Here is a 16,316-nt window from a genome sequence, read left to right on the forward strand (position 1 = left end):
TCAGATGAGGAATCATTTGAACTCAGTGATAAGCAGGTTATACATTCTGCCAGTGAGCCAGATTCACATCCAAGCTCCTCAGATAAGAAATATTTAACCATAGCAGTAAGTGGTACTGCATCAGAACTTAAGATTTCTAGGCTGAATTCCAGGATTCTTTTAATGGAAGCCTACATGATTGCAAGAAATGTTAAACTTCTCTTTATGACAACAATCCAATCTTGTGTCAAAAAAAATCTTATTTATATGAACCACTGTATGGACTGGAATTAAAGTTCAGAATATATAAACCACAGCTATGTAAACGTTGTATCTAAAAAGGTGCTGCATTATTTTTTATACCATCATTGTAAGAACAGTGTTATTTACGAACTCTGTGCAGGTCTCCAGGCGAGGTCCGAAAGCTGAGGTATCCAAGTCGGGCGACGAAATAGAGTGGTCGGTTATTCCAGACAGGGTCGAGTCCAGGAAATAGGCACAAAGAGAGGCAAACAAATACGATAGGGGCGAGACAAGAGTAAGAAATTCAAAACCAAAGAGTTGACATTGAAGAAGTCCTGACAAGGTAGAAAAGGTTTTTAGGAAGAAAGGGCAAGGTGAGCTCAGAAGGCAGAAGAGATCCTAATCCCGAGCAATGTTACAGAGTGAATGTAGGATTTATACAGTGAAGGAAGGGGTGTGTAAGGGAAACTGGATAATGAGGGGTTGATTGACCCTGCAGCCATAACAGTACCCCCCCTGTACGGGCAGCTCTTGAAGTGCGTGATGGACAGTCTTGGAAGGCCCAATGGAAGTCCCAGAGAAGTTAATGGTCGAGGATGTGCCTTTCCAGGATCCAGGATCTTTCTTCAGGGCCACAGCCCTCCCGAGATATTGTAAGGCGCCACAAACCACGAGAATCCAAGAACTGTATACTGTGTAAGTGGTGTAGCGGCGAGGCTTATTAATAAGAAAGAATTAAGTGTTCTGAGCCTTCCCAAATGAGGCCCCATTTCTCTGTTCATCTCTGTGGTGCAGCCACAGAGAAACTATTCATGCAGGCTGATTTAAGGTTTCTTTTGATAAGGTTTCCTAGGACAGCTCCCAAAGGGGGATGCACTTAGCTAAGCCTGGCTATCATGATCAATGGTCATCCATTGGCGCCTATCTGTCTAGGGAGTGCCAGATGGACATCTGGACTGCATTCCTAAGTGTCAGGAGTAAGTGACTCATATCTCACCTTCATCAACCAATCAGGGACTGGTAGGGCCGAGTAACCCACGTAGGACTCTGATGCCCATGGAACTTTCAGCCAATCAACGAGCTGAAGTTCCTCCAGGTAAAAACAGGCAACACAGAGAGCCTGAGAGATTCAGGAGGATTCAGTGGAATTCTGAGAATTCTGTAGACTTTTCTAAAGGGAATTCAAAGGAGAATTCCAGGGAAGGACGGCCCAGGAGCAGAAGGCTCCCAAGGGCAGGACGTTCTCGCAGCGCGCCTCCTGACCATCCTGAGACTCAGCCCGGACAACCACGGAACGGTCAGTGTGTCCGAGTGCCAGAACTTTCCTTTGTTCTAAGAGTCTAGAGCGGAGGTTGCCAGAGAGTAACCAGAGGATCCACCTGAGGTTAGCACCAGCAGCAAGCCTCATGAACAGGTCAGAACTGTGGACAGCTGAATCACTATTCAGAACTAGCTCTTCATCAGGAACGAACCAGTCCTCTTCCTGACTTGCTGGGACCCACAATCATCTTTTCTCCTGTGCACAAACTGTGCTAGTTAAAGCCAACATTAGCTAGCCGGTCAGTGAGCATCTGCAGCGCACCGTCGCAAACCGCACAGCACAGCCTGGCACCTAGCCAGAGAGCGCAGATTGGACAGCAACAGCCTGCAACTGTTTCTTTGTGCCCGCAGGAGATCTGAATCCCCAGAGATTGGATGAGTATTCAACTTCACTGTATTACTGCTCGAGAATTCAATTGTTATCCCAACCAGTTGATATCAATTTAATTCCTAAGAGTTATGTACTTGTTTTGAGTATCTAATGTAGAAGTTATAACCAAGTTCATTTACGAAACAGTCTTAATGAATGATATACTGAACGTATGTCCTCTTGATATATGTAACTCTTTGTAACTGACTGAATATATACCTTTTGTATTCTGATAACCCTCTCGATAAGATTTGTTAGGTTTATATGCATATTCTATGTATTAATAAATGTATCCTTGTGTATTAGTACCTGTGTCTGTGTGTTGTTTGAGTTATATCGCATGGTTGGATTCTAAAACCATCAAAAGAGTCATTTTGTGATTTACTGCTACATTTTATAATTGTCCCAGTAAATGCCCAAACCATACAGAACTGGTGCCTTCAGAGAGCACACAACATTACAGTGGGGTGACCATCGATGTGTGGGGGAGATTTCTTGGTGGAGATAGAGGGGATTGAAATAAAGGTTTAAGAGCCAAAACATGAAAAGTGGGGTGGATCTTGAGAGTAGGGGGAGAGCCAGGCGAAAAGAAATAGCTGTGATCCAAGAGAGGATTCTAAAAGGTCCAATGAAGTGGGGTCCAAGTTTACGTGACGTTTGTCATAAGGGCAGGTTTCCGGTGGTTGGCTGCAGAGATCTGGCGTTGTGAGGACTTGAGAAGGGATCTCCTGGCAGTTCACCAAATCTTCCTTATGTTGGTAATATACTCCTGCACCACGGGGACAGCTGTTGAAGGACAGTCATCTGGGAGGAGGGTGTGTTGATATCCGAGTGAGATGAGAAATGGTGACATACCAGTGGGTGAGTATGAAAAAGAGTTAATTGCATATTCCGCCCAGGGAAGGAGTGAAGCCCAGTTGTCTTGTTAGGCTGAGGTATAGGCCCTCAAGAATGTGTGGAGCTTTTGATTGGTTCATTCGGCTTGCCCATTAGCCTCAGGGTGATATCCAGAAGTTGAAGAGACCAACATCCTCAGTGATCTGCAAAAGGCCCTCCATAAATTAGAGATGAACTAGGGCCCCTGGTCAGAGACAATATCTCTGGGAATACTGTGGATCTTGAAAATGGGGGAGACAAAGATATTGGCCATTTCCTTAGAAATTGGTAGGGTGGGTAGGGGAATACAATTAACTGCTTTGTAACAGTTACAGACATAATGACGATGTTACCTTGGCTGGGAGGCCAGTGATGAAATCCATGGAGATATGTGAACAGGGAGGGGGTAAAGGAGGCCGAGCTTACTAGAACAAGGTGTCTTAGAGCATGATCTTTTAGAGTGATCTTTTAATTCCTCGGACAATCCTCGATGGAACTGGTGAATGAGATATTCCAGATCCCAGGACATTTGGGAGCCAAGGAGCAGAATTCAGCAACATACTCCTGCAGGGGGCGGTTTCCCTGTGTGAGGATGGAAAGGCGGTGAGCAGCAAGGGTAGAGCTGACCAAAGGCGGCTTGTAATGCGGCCTGGAATCTGCCATCTCGGGGGCATTCCGGATGAGGAGAGCAGTGGCCCAGTCCAGGGCTCAACCAGAGAGGTAAGAAACCATATACCCAATTCTTTCATGGTCAGAGGGGAAGCAGTCAGTGGGGAGTTGGAAGGCCATCCAATACTGGGTCAGGACACTTGGTGGAGTCACCATCAGATTTATCCAAAGTGGGGAGGGGTAGAGAACTGACTGGTGCCACAGTGGCTTGAGGTGGTATGGTGGATGTGGTCGGCTGGGAAGCTGGGTGATGGGTAACATGGGTGACTAGTTGTTGGACAGCCGCTGTTAAATCCCCTAGCGTTTTGGGAGTGTTACCGGAATATGGTGAAAGAATCATTTTGACCTGCAGGGTTCATGTTTCAGGCTCAGTATTCTGTAAGAACGGTGTTATTTACGAACTCTGTGCAGGTCTCCAGGCGAGGTCTGAAAGCTGAGGTATCCAAGGCTGGTTACTAGGTAGAGATGTCGGTTATTCCAGGCAGGGTCAAGTCCAGGAAATAGGCACAAAGAGAGGCAAACAAATCCAATAGGGGTGAGACAAGAGAGTGAAATCCAAAACCAAGTTGATGTTGAAGGAGTCCAAATGAGGTATTAAAGGTTTTTAGGAAGAAAGGGCGAGGTGAGCTCAGGAGGCAGAAGAGATCCTAATACCAAGCGATGTTACAGGGTGAACTGAGGGTTTATATAGTGAAAGAAGGGGTCTGTAAGGGAAATTGGATAATGAGAGGTTAATTGAGGCCAGCTGCAGCCATAACAGTACCCCCCACCCAGTACGGGCAGATCCTGAAGCCCATGATGGACGGTCTGGGAAGGCCCGATGAAAGTCCCAGAGAAGGAAGGGAAGTGTATAATTGGATAAGGAAAGGAAGGAAGGGAAATTGGATAATGAGGGGTTAATTGAGGCCAGCTGCAGCCAACAATAATGGCTCATAGATATAATCCAGTACAAACAGAATGTACTCCCTTACTGTTGTCATTAGCCAACAATGACCTGGATTCTCCGAGCAGAGGTGCACAACTTGCCAGTTAGGATTGGCAAATTGTGCACTGCTGCTGAGAGATGCTTGGACCGTTTATACCGCTTTTACTGCTTGCCCAGCTAGTATTGGGTGGTCTTAAATTTGGCAGGACGTGCTTGGCTTGCAGTATTCTCCTAGGTTTTATTGTGAGGGTCCAATAGGTGCTGACTCCTGTAAGGTGCTGTAGAGTTCTCAGTGTTTTCAGATGATCAATCATTCTAACAGGCACATGTTTTGAAGGGGTATGCTCACAGTTCTTCAATCTCCATATGTAGAATATGGATTGCAACATCAAGTAAAATTAACAATTATCTCTCAAATGGATGAATGATCATTTTTTTAGTTTAAATGCTGTTTAAATCCTGTTGCATTCGAGATTTATGTATTTTAAAATTATTTTTCTTTTGTATTTTTGTAAACTTTTTGTTATTACTAAATAATCAAAATATTAGTGTCACAGACTGGAAAGGTGTGTGACACCAGGTGTCAAGAGCTGTATGGATGTGAAGTGCCTTGATGGGCCAGTGACACCTTGTTGTTGATTCAATTTGATGCCCTATTCTTGGAGTTCCTGCCCTGATCAAAAGCCCTCTTAACACAGACACTAGACAATTATAATACTAGTTCAGGTGGGTAGCTGCTTCAGCATGCGTAGGCTGCAAAGGAACAAGTAATACAGTAAGTTTATTCCACGTTGAAAAGAGTAGAAAGAAAACACAGCGTTTCGGCTGTAAAGCCTTCTTTGGGTGTAAGCAATTATTATACTATGGAATGGACAATGTGTGGGGTTGGCAAACTGGTTTGACGGGACCGGTCATCTTGTGATTGAAAGTAAGACCTGAGTACAGGAACTCATCAAACAATACATCAGCACCCTTGTCTTATTTGGGTTTGGGCAGCAACTCCCTGGAGAAAAGACCAAAGCTTCCTCCCCCTGAGGGAAGAGCAAGGAGTCCTTTGTTACAAGGGGATTAAAACCCAAAGTCAGGATAGATAGGGGATCTTTTAGGAGAAGAGTTTTTTGGAGGAGGAAAGGATGCCGACACCATGAATTTTAGAGTGGGCAGCTGAGGAAGGCTCCAGCATCATTGCCCCCCCACCACACATTGGATTTGATATCAAGGTAGCAGGGTGGCCTGACTGGAGCTGGTTTCCAAGAAAAATGCTGTGGAACTGGTTACCTGGTTTGGTGAATGAACTGTGTTTTCTGTAATCATAGACTGAAATAAATGGGACATTATGAATGATAATTGTTTGATATATGGATGTAGTGGTGATTCTGAGAAATGAAAAGAACATGTGGCAAGTTAAATAGGGGCCTGGGACCCTTTATAATAGCTAAGTGGCATACTCTTACACTAGACAGGAATAATTCTTGTTAGAGGGGTCACCCTAACCTTTGTTTTTTTCAGGCTATGTATTTCTTGAATATGCCAATGTACTGTACAGTAGCATACATTTGAAATACTACTATACGTGCAAATTCCCAGATTGCAATTACACTGAGCTCTTACCAGATTACATAAAAATGAATAGGTAAAGTTGCAACGTTAAATAACACAAAACTGGTTGGGCTATGGTTAACTTTAATCCCCCAAACTATGTTTCAACAAAGGTGTTTTACTCAACACAGTATGGCACCAAGATGTTTGAAAGTTTATATTTGCTGCTTTCTTCTCTGTTACTCAGATAAAAGGCTTTAAACCACCAGAGAACTTTCTTTTCTTGTGTGGTTTTGTTCTTTTTGTTCCTGCCTGGTCTGGAAACATCCACTACAAAGGTCGTAAAGAGATACTACATTAGTTGTGATACTCCTGTTGGGTTAACTGACAGCCTCAGCATGATGAATTGGATGATAGGATTTAAGCCCCAGGACATTCCTTCTCCAGGTCAGAAGTAAAGACAGGTGAGATCAGATATCCTTATTTTTATATTAAAGATCGAAGAATGATTTTAACCCGAATATGTCTTCCTTTTGCAGTGCTACTGTGTCTGTCTGACCTGATTGCCATTTTTAAATAGAATATATATATGTCTATATAGATATAGATGGCTCAAGACAAAACTGTTCTGTGAAATGGGTGGTTTAGTATCTTATCACTTGAGTAATTAAATTTCCACTAGGAAGAACTTGCACAATTAAGTTGCTATCCAAATCTGAAAAGAAAATTTTATGGTACAAATCACACAGACTTAGATCAGTGTGATTTGTGATTATCCAGCAGCCATATCACCCTGCAACTCACAACTGACAACCTATTGAAGCTAAGCAGGTGTGAGCCTGGTCAGTACCTGGATAGGAGACCTCCTGGGGAAATCTAAGGTTACTGCTGGAAGAGGTGTTAGTGGGGCCAGCAGGGGGCGCTCACCCTGCAGTCCACGTGGGTCCTAATGCTCCAGTATAGTGACATGGACACTATACTGTAAACAGGCACCGTCCTTCAGTCAAACTGAAGTCCTGACTCTCTTTGGTCATTAAAAATCCCAGCGCGTTTTTCATAAAGAGTAGGGGTGTAACCCCGGCGTCCTGGCCAAATTTCCCATTGGCCCTTACCAATCATTGCCTCCTAATAATCCCCATCAATGAATTGGCTTAATCACTCTGCTCTCCTCCCCACCAATAGATGATGTGTGGTGAGTGTTATGGCGCACTATGGCTGCTGTCCCATCATCCAGGTGGATGCTGCACATTGGTGGTGGTGGAGGGGAGTCCCCATTACCTGTAAAGTGTTTTGAGTGGAATGTCCAGAAAAGCGCAATATACATGTAAGCAATTATTATAATTATAATCAGTGGCTTTTTTTCTTACCTCTCATAAAGGAATTCTTCTATTCATCCCTAATAAATATGTTTTTAGTTTCTTGTACTTTTTTATAGTTTTTGTTTGTGATTCATTTTCCCCCAAATGTGTTAAATAAGTCATGTCTGCTACTCAGCTTTGATGAACCTTTCTCTACTCTTGAGCCCTTACTTATATGGAGACTTGCTGTTTTATCTACAGTAAGTCTGCAATTGTAATGTATTTGAATTTTATAATATTGAAAAATGAATTCAAGAAGTTGCATTATAAGAAACTGTTATCATAATAACTAAGAATAATTAAAACAGCGCTAATATAATTTTAAAAAGATGAATCTGATATTCAACCTTATGGAAATGTGACTGTGATGTTATATATGTGAAGATGATGCAGAAATCTCAATCACTTCAGCTTCACTAAAACAGTAAGAAGAAGTTTACAGCATGATTTTTCATTCAGAATGTCAGTAAATATAGGAAGGAATTAAATTTTGTAAGACTGTGTATTAAATAAGAAATAGATATTCCTATATATATATGTATTTATACAATAAATAGATATATTTATTGATTATATAATCCCAAGTGGCAATTTGAACCATTGTCAGAAATTCCCACTTCTAATTGACTTATCTATTGACAACAAATTCATACTCTCTTTTACACTCTATTATCTATTTGACATTTAAGGTGTGATACTGAAAAAGCATTAGTCATCTCCACTTTCATTCTTGTTTGTGCTTAATGCTTTTGAACTATATGTAAAGTTACTGTGCATTCATAATGTGCTTTGTGCAAGTGATAAAGTATGGTATGAGACTTGTTTAGAGGTGATTGAAAAGATAGGTGAAAAACACATGGAAGAGATACTTAAAATTGTATATCAAAAGAACTTCTGATAACATGATGAATGATTGAGCAATGCCTTATCCATGTTTGTGTTTTGCAAAAAAAGGAAATACATACAAGACTTTTAAGTTGAAGAGGCCTGTGAAGACCTTTCCAGGGATGTGCCTCAGGTTATTACCAGACAGTCGCCTGTAAGAGAGATAAAAATATGATGAGGTGCTGAGTCATTGATTAGGAGTTTTACCCACAAAAAGTTAATTTTCTATCCACTAGTCTGTTTGTTTTCCAGAGATGCATATCCTCTTTTAAATTGGTTTTCAATAACTCTCGTTCCTCTTGCAGCTCTGCGGCCGATAAATGTTGTTTTTGGATTGAAAGGAAGGTGATGAAAGAAGTTCCCCAGAGTTCAACACCACATTTTCCTCCTTTTCTTAAAGAAATGGTGTGGTACAGTGCATGTTTTTTTGCTCTTATGCCTGCTTAGAAGCTTTCACCAGGCATAAAGCTAAGCATTATAAAGCAAAAGGAATACTGAGGAAACAAAATAACAATAACTACTCCATGAGGACAAAGGACACTTTTATCCTTGCAGAGATTCACCCTTTCTGAACTAGAGCTGTTACACACACAAGCTAACATACTGAAGGAGGTTAGAATCTTAATTAAAAACTCATTGCTGAAAAAGCTCATTGCTGGTGCTCTGTAATTGTTGATAGTCATAGAAGGACTGATTCCATGCTTCTATTTCATTTTCTTTGTACTTCTAGGTACTGTATATATACAAGGGAATCAAAGTTTTTTTTTATACATTTGTTAGAGTGCAAGGAGCTTATCCAGGACACCACTGCTCTGTTTCAAAGTAGTGTTTTAACATTGCTAAATCTTTGCCTTACAGCCAAGGTTTGTTCTGTATCTCACTGAGCAGTTCTGACAGTTCCAATTGCAAGACTACGATTTTGGAGGGAGATGGATAAAACTAAATCTAACATTTCTCCAATAACCCATTTTCACTAATCTGAGGGGCAGGAACTGTTTTTTGGCTAGTGTTATATGGCCTAAATGAAGACCACCATTGCTGAAGAACACATTATTCTCCTTCTGCTCTTATGCAAACATATATCATCGACATGAAAGTTGTCAAAATGTTTCTTAATTTCTCTAAATGCTCAAAAAACTTTGCGAATTGAACAGTTTATTTTAGGCCTTCTAATTGGTTTGGGGAGACATGCTGGCTATGACAGCTCTGGTCAAAGCAAAAGAGCATTGCCACAAAGATGAAAGTAGCTCCAATGAGAAGTGCCTGGAACCTCAGAAGAAAAAATAATTATGCAGTCAAGCAAAATTAGATACTGTACTAGATACTGCTAATGCTCCCAGATAATAGTTCATAGTCTTTTGTGATAAAGTAGCAATATAAGGTTTTGTTAGATATCAAAAGCAGAGGGCATTTATTTAGTTAGAGTGACTTTCCATGGGTACTGGGCAGACATAGTGAGTAAAAATCATTTGTGAATTTGTGAGTTCATCCTAAAAACTCGAATGTGCGGAAAGACACTGATGATCACAAAAGTACAATTCTAGCTATGTAACTGGCCAATGGAAATATTTTACAGAATCCTCTAAACAGATGTTATATTGTCTTTTCTAGTATTACACATCAATGCATATCTTTTAAGACTTTTTTTTTTTAGTTCTTACTTAAGAAAGATATATTAATGTCTGTGTCAATTGCACAAACACAGATCAAAACAAATTAAATTTTTCTGACACAACAATTTGTATTAGCTTTGAATCACAGTGATTCAAAACTAATACAAATGATAAATATTATATTAACTATTAATTATAATTAAAATTATATTCATTCGGTGAGGTGCCCTGGCAGCTGTATGATGCAGTGGTGGCCTGGCACGGTGAGGTGCGCTGGCAGGTGGGTGATGCAGTGGTGGCCTGGCACCGTGAGGTGCGCTGGCAGCTGTGTGTTGTGACGCAGTGGTGGCCTGGCACGGTGAAGTGCGCTGGCAGCTGTGTGGTGTGACGCAGTGGTGGCCTGGCACGGTGAAGTGCGCTGGCAGCTGTGTGGTGTGACGCAGTGGGTGCCTGGTACGGCGAGGTGCGCTGGCAGCTGTGTGGTGTGACGCTGTGGTGGCCTGGCACGGTGAGGTGCGCTGGCAGCTGTGTGATGCAGTGGTGGCCTGGTACGCTGAGTGGGTTTCTAACACCGTGTATAGTTCCATCCGCACAGTGCCTTTACTTCCATTTCTAATCTCTTTATCCAGTACAGAGGATTTGGAGCCTATCCCAGTAAGCAACGGACACAAGGCAGAATACACCCTGGACATAGCGCCAGTCCATCACAGGACAGACAGACACAAACACACACACACCAGGGTCAGTTTTCCCATAAACCAATTAACTTACCAGTATGTTTTGGAGTGCGAGAGGGAGTCATATCACACATATGGAGAAAAACCATGTAACCCAGAGAGAACATGTAAACCCCACACACACAGGATGGCAGGAATTGAACCTAGGACCCCAGTGCTGCAAGATAGCAATGCTAACCACTTTGCCACCATTATAAATGGATGGATATCTTAGTTATCTTTCTAGTTCACAGGTTTGCATGCATAATTTAATTTTGAAAGCCACTGAGACATCAGGTACTACTGTTGTATTTATGAAAAAGAAACAAAACAAAAAACATACTAACAACTGTGCCATCCTACTCCTTAGTTAATACATTTTATTATTCATAAACAGTTAACATTGTTAGCAAAATATTTTGAATTATATTTAACCCTATTTTTTCTTTAGTTTTGTATTTAACTTATTATATGATAGTCAGACTTAATGTATATTTGAACAATGAAAATATATTTTTACAAGATTTTACATTAAGCACTTAAAATTAATATGGTTAATAATAGTAAACTGTAACATGCTGTAACAAGATCGGTTAAACTGCGAAGAAAATGCTTTCAGAGAAAATGTTTCAACCAAACCTGTTCCCACACACCCCACCCCCACTACCATTAGAATATACACAAACATTTTAGCGTTTCGTTCTGAGCAGAAGACCCTCACACCTGAAGAGTGCTGGCTGTGACGAATTAAACCGGTTTTACAGGTTTCAATCACAGACCGTGTGACATGGGAGTCAGGAAACTACAGTAACACACAACCAAAATCCGCAATATGGAAACAGAACCTGTGTAATTGTTGATAGATGATGTACTCGTAACATTTTTTCAAGACGAACTACAACATTTAAAAAATGGCTTGTATGTACTTGATATCTCTAATCAATCCACGGGTCCCAGCACAAAACGAAACTAAAACGCATACCGTTTCGCACTTCTTATTAGTTGCTCAAAAGTAATTTGACCGTATGAAATGCATAATATAAACCTAGAAACATATAGGTGAGCAGTACTTAAGCACTGTAGTATCGGTGTTAAGACATACCTCTCAAATACTGTAAATCAAGTTAAAAATACCTCAAGACCGATTTTGGTCATAATGAAACCATGTTTCGTGTATGTTTTCTTTTTCATCTTGAAATAACTCATTTCTAAATACCTTTTTCACTGTTAACATCTTGCAGCAACTCTGCCACAAAATATACACTCTGACAGTTCATCCTGCTACCAACATTAAATAAAACAAATCTTAAGATTTCTATATTTATGTCTTTATTTAGTGGTTTCATTAGTGACAAAGGCTAAACTTTCTTGGAAAAATGTATTTTATGTGTTGCGGAAAAAACTGACTTGCTTTAACAAAATATGTTTACAAATCCTTTCACCTGGCATTTTCGTAGTTAGAAATTATGGAACGCTCTGTTAAAAGCAAGGGAGTTTTTATGTCCGTTGCAGTTCTTTTGCAACATGAATATAATTATATCGTTATTAATTTCTTGAGATACGCGATTCCATATTATATTCCCTTTTAATCAAATTCTAAAAGTATGCTTGTTGACTCCGGTATCACGTTAGTTAAAGACTTCGAAGCTTACAATGTTTAGGGAGAAATGGAATACTGGTGTGTATTTTTTTCTTTAAAGTACCGAGACCAGCCATATACTGTATGTTTATGTTCCAAAATTAATATCTTTTATGGCCTTCACACGCGTTACAGTATGATCCTCTTCTTTTTATGCTCAGCTACTAAGATTTCCCTTCAGTGGTAAAATTAGATATGAATATTCAATACTTAAACGGGCACAGTTAAGACATTAAATATACATATACATACTGTATACAGTACAGTTTGCATACGGTAATATGTTTATGTTACGCGATTAAAAAATAAATAAATAAAAATGAAAAGTCCAGCACTAGCTGGATTCAAACACACAACCTGCCAGTTGGTAGTCACGCACCTAGACCAATAGGCTACAAGACAACTCGCATGAACAGGCAGGCGAAACAGCCCTACACAGCCCTGTCGCAGTACACGGATATAATCATACCGTTATTAAATTCTTGAGATACGCGATTCCATATTATATTCCCTTTTAATCAAATTCTAAAAGTATGCTTGTTGACTCCGGTATCACGTTAGTTAAAGACTTCGAAGCTTACAATGTTTAGGGAGAAATGGAATACCGGTGTGTATTTTTTCTTTAAAGTGCCGATTCCTGGAACACCCCTCTGAAGTGGTTCCATAAAATCTGGTATACGGAAAAGAAAGCGTTGATAAATACAAGTTTCTTTTAATACACTCTTTGCTGTGCTCTTGAGGATCCTTGTGATATTTTAAGCTCTAGTTGAATGATAAGTGTCGCATTTTAAATCATTTTCGTAGCTAGAAATTATGAAACGCCCTGTTAAAGTTTTTATGCCCGTTGAAGTAAAACAAAATGCCTGACAAAGTATGGCTTGGACAGATTCCAAGTGCTTGTACAAATGTGCTAAAGAAATTATACCTTGAGTATACAGCTTGTCCAAAGTCATCCATTATTAATACTATTAGTAATATCTTCAGTAAAGGCTTTGATGCATAAATATTTCTGATAAAGGTAGGTTGTGTACTTTTGTCCAACTGAGCAATCTTGCTTTCATAAAATATACCAACATTTTAATGACTGATGATTAACATGCTGTAATACACAGTTCAAAATTAAAGGCTCAAATGCTGTAAATGAGAGGTTAAGCTCCCCCTGGCGGTTTTACAAGGTGATGCCGGATAGTTAGTCACGTGACACACGTGAACTGCGTGATACCCCGGTGGGCGCGTCGCGGTATGCCGTGAAATACCTCACCATTTTGAATGGCTGCATCTGTAGGAACCATTAAACCATAAAATAAATGACAAATTTAAGATTTTGTTTGCTTCTCATAAAATGTGTTATTTTCCAAATGTTTATGTCAAAGCAGAAATTCCTTTTTAAATAGGAGCGGAGAAAAAATAAAAAAATAACGTTTGAGGTTGCTAAAATTATTATTTCTATGTACATACATAAAAACCTACTCAAATCCTAGTCCAAGCCTAACCCTAAACTACAACATCTCTGTCCTTCATGGCTGCTTGAAAACAGTTACCACTACACGTGCTAAATTCAATGTTAATCACCTCATAATCATGACTTTAAAATAAGTACTCTTTTATTCGTATTTAGTTTTACAGTATATTTACATTTCTTGATATTACTTATTAACAATATTGCTTTTTTGTAACAAGCTGTTTAGAGTTTCTGTTGCATTTTTTCTGGAGAGTAAGTGCAAATTATGATTATAGTTTACTAACGAAAGACTGCTTTAAATTAGTGGCTATTGAACTTAAATAACTTGATTTAGTTTAGTTTCTGAAGTTTGTGAAACTAATATTATGGCAACGCATACAGTAACTTACTATGGACACTCAGCATACTGTAAAACTACTGTCCAGTTTACTCATTGATGATATTTACTCCAACAGAAACTTAAAAATTCCATTTAAGATGTGGGTGGTTGTGTTTAAATAAAGTATTTTATCTTAAATATTACTTATTAAATGTTTTCTTTTTTGAAATTACATAATGGGACAATGGCTATTCTAGAAAAACAACAATTTCAGAGTTTGCTTCAATTTAAGATTCAATTTAATTTAAGAATCCCTCCTGAAATACTGCGCAGTGTTCTGAAATATTCATATTTTTTATACAAAAAGAATGAATTATTTTGTCAGACCATCACCTGAAAAACTGTGTATCAGATAATGGATTAATTGAACGAATTATTTTAAAATAATTCCATAAATACATTACATTTTTTAGTGTTATGATCAAGAACTTTCTTGTTCTTGTTTTTTACTTATTGTAATGATGTTTGAGGAACAAATAGGCAATGGCTTGTAATGGCAAATGTACTCTACTTTATCATTTAACATGCTGAAAGCTCCAAAGGGCCTTACAAAAGCTAATCAGTTTCAGGTGTCAATGCTGCCTGAATTGTATTAATATTTACTAATTTTGCAATATTTTCACTCTGACAATGACTCAAATTTCATATGAAAAACTTATCAAAACAACTTGATTTGTATTTTTGTTCACTTGGTGATTTTGTTTGATATCTATGCCTAACATGATTAGATTAAATCAAAACATAGGTGTTGCAATTATTTGTGGTTTTTCTTACTCCTTTATTCAATACAGGGTCTCAGAGTAGCCAGAGCCTATCCCAGAAATCAATGGGCAAGTCAGTACACCCTGGATAGGATGCTAGTAATTGTTTTAACTGAATAATGCACTTTTTAGTTAAATCATTGTAAAATTCCTTTTTATGAACATTCTCTTTCATTTCTTTTCATTCATCACTTAAATTATATTTGACATTAGCAAAACATATTGTATATTATCAATCAATCCTACATCCATTAAAACATGGATGGATGTTTGCCCATTATGCTTCCTTTCAAAATTCAGGATCTGACACACAACAAAGCAGTGAAGATTGTGAATAATCCTATTCTTTTATTGCTGTCTTTTGCTGATGGATGGTTAATCTGGTACTGATCTTGTATGGCTTTGAATTTGAACGACTGCATTGTGAGATTTATGTAGTACAATCAATGTACTTACACTGTGCTGACTGTTGTTATGTGTTGACTTTGTAATTCATAAACTTTGGTCTGTTATTATTGATTGTCAATATTGTGTTACTTTGAATTATGTACACTGAGCTGTTGGAATAATAATGAATTGTTAGAATTTGCCATTTTAATCATGCAAGGTTTCTGGGTAGAATTCTTGTTGTATAGGCTAATGAGGTGATGTGTGTAGTTCAGGGGACAATTTATGATCTCCAGAAAAACAAAGGTGGGGTACATGAGCTTATAGGTTCAGAATTTATGTCAGGGACTGACACAGCATCAGCAAATCACCAGCAGAAACAAATGAACTGATACAAATTCAAATACAAATGAATGCAATATGTTTTTATTTCATGTAAGTGAACTATACTGTACTTCAGTCTTTCATATTCAAATCAGAATGCTTTCTTTATACAGGACATTTGTTTATTTAGTCATGCAGCTGATAAGTGCAGATCGAAATTGTGCATGGATTTAAATAAAATATTTTCTGTGAATTAAGTAGGCAATGGATATAAATAATGAAAAAAGGGCTGATATCAGTGGGAGTAACTAATTCTCAATTTCTCTTATTTCAGTGTGTGTATATACAGTAGTTGTTTGCAATGGGTTTAGACATGGGTTGCTTGAATGGGTTGCGTGTAAAATTAGAAGAAAACAGTAATAAGCAACAGGAGAGTTGCTGTACACAAGTACTGTGCAAATGCAAGTGTAGATTGTCTGAAAGGAATGCAACAGAGAAAGGATCGCAGATAATACCTGTGTGTTAGAGTTCTTTGCCACAAAATACATTAAGATTTTTACTCCCTATAAAGTTGATTTTTGTTTTCAATCTTCAGGAGCAGATGGATTTAGTCATTAAGTTATGAAATAACTTTTCAATAATTGTATTCATAGCTGGAATTTTCTAATAAGAACTTGATATCTATTTATGTCACATTTTAACACTATACAGTAGTCATCCTGGAAAAAGGTATGCAGCTGGCAATTATATATCATTTATGTGTTTAGGTTTATTTATGCTACTAAACTCATACCATTAGATTAAAAGAAAAGCAAGCAACACAGGAAAAAACAAAATAATTTAAGATTAGTCTTTCAAGCTGTCGAATTTT

At 38.7% G+C, this 16,316-nt stretch overlaps 1 protein-coding gene across 4 annotated transcripts in view; it reads right to left on the bottom strand.

Annotated features, from left to right (window-relative positions):
* The window catches only part of LOC102694532 (leucine-rich repeat-containing G-protein coupled receptor 6), a 247,502-nt gene that overhangs the window by 110,170 nt on the left and 121,016 nt on the right, over positions 1–16,316 (bottom strand). For all 4 annotated transcript variants that reach the window (XM_015342092.2, XM_015342091.2, XM_015342093.2 and 1 more), the window contains one exon: positions 8,245–8,316. In XM_015342092.2, coding sequence (XP_015197578.2) covers positions 8,245–8,316 — 72 coding nt within the window. The remainder of the gene's footprint in view (positions 1–8,244; positions 8,317–16,316) is intronic.

Source organism: Lepisosteus oculatus, chromosome 5 (assembly GCF_040954835.1).
Source record: "Lepisosteus oculatus isolate fLepOcu1 chromosome 5, fLepOcu1.hap2, whole genome shotgun sequence".
Taxonomy (NCBI): domain Eukaryota; kingdom Metazoa; phylum Chordata; class Actinopteri; order Semionotiformes; family Lepisosteidae; genus Lepisosteus; species Lepisosteus oculatus.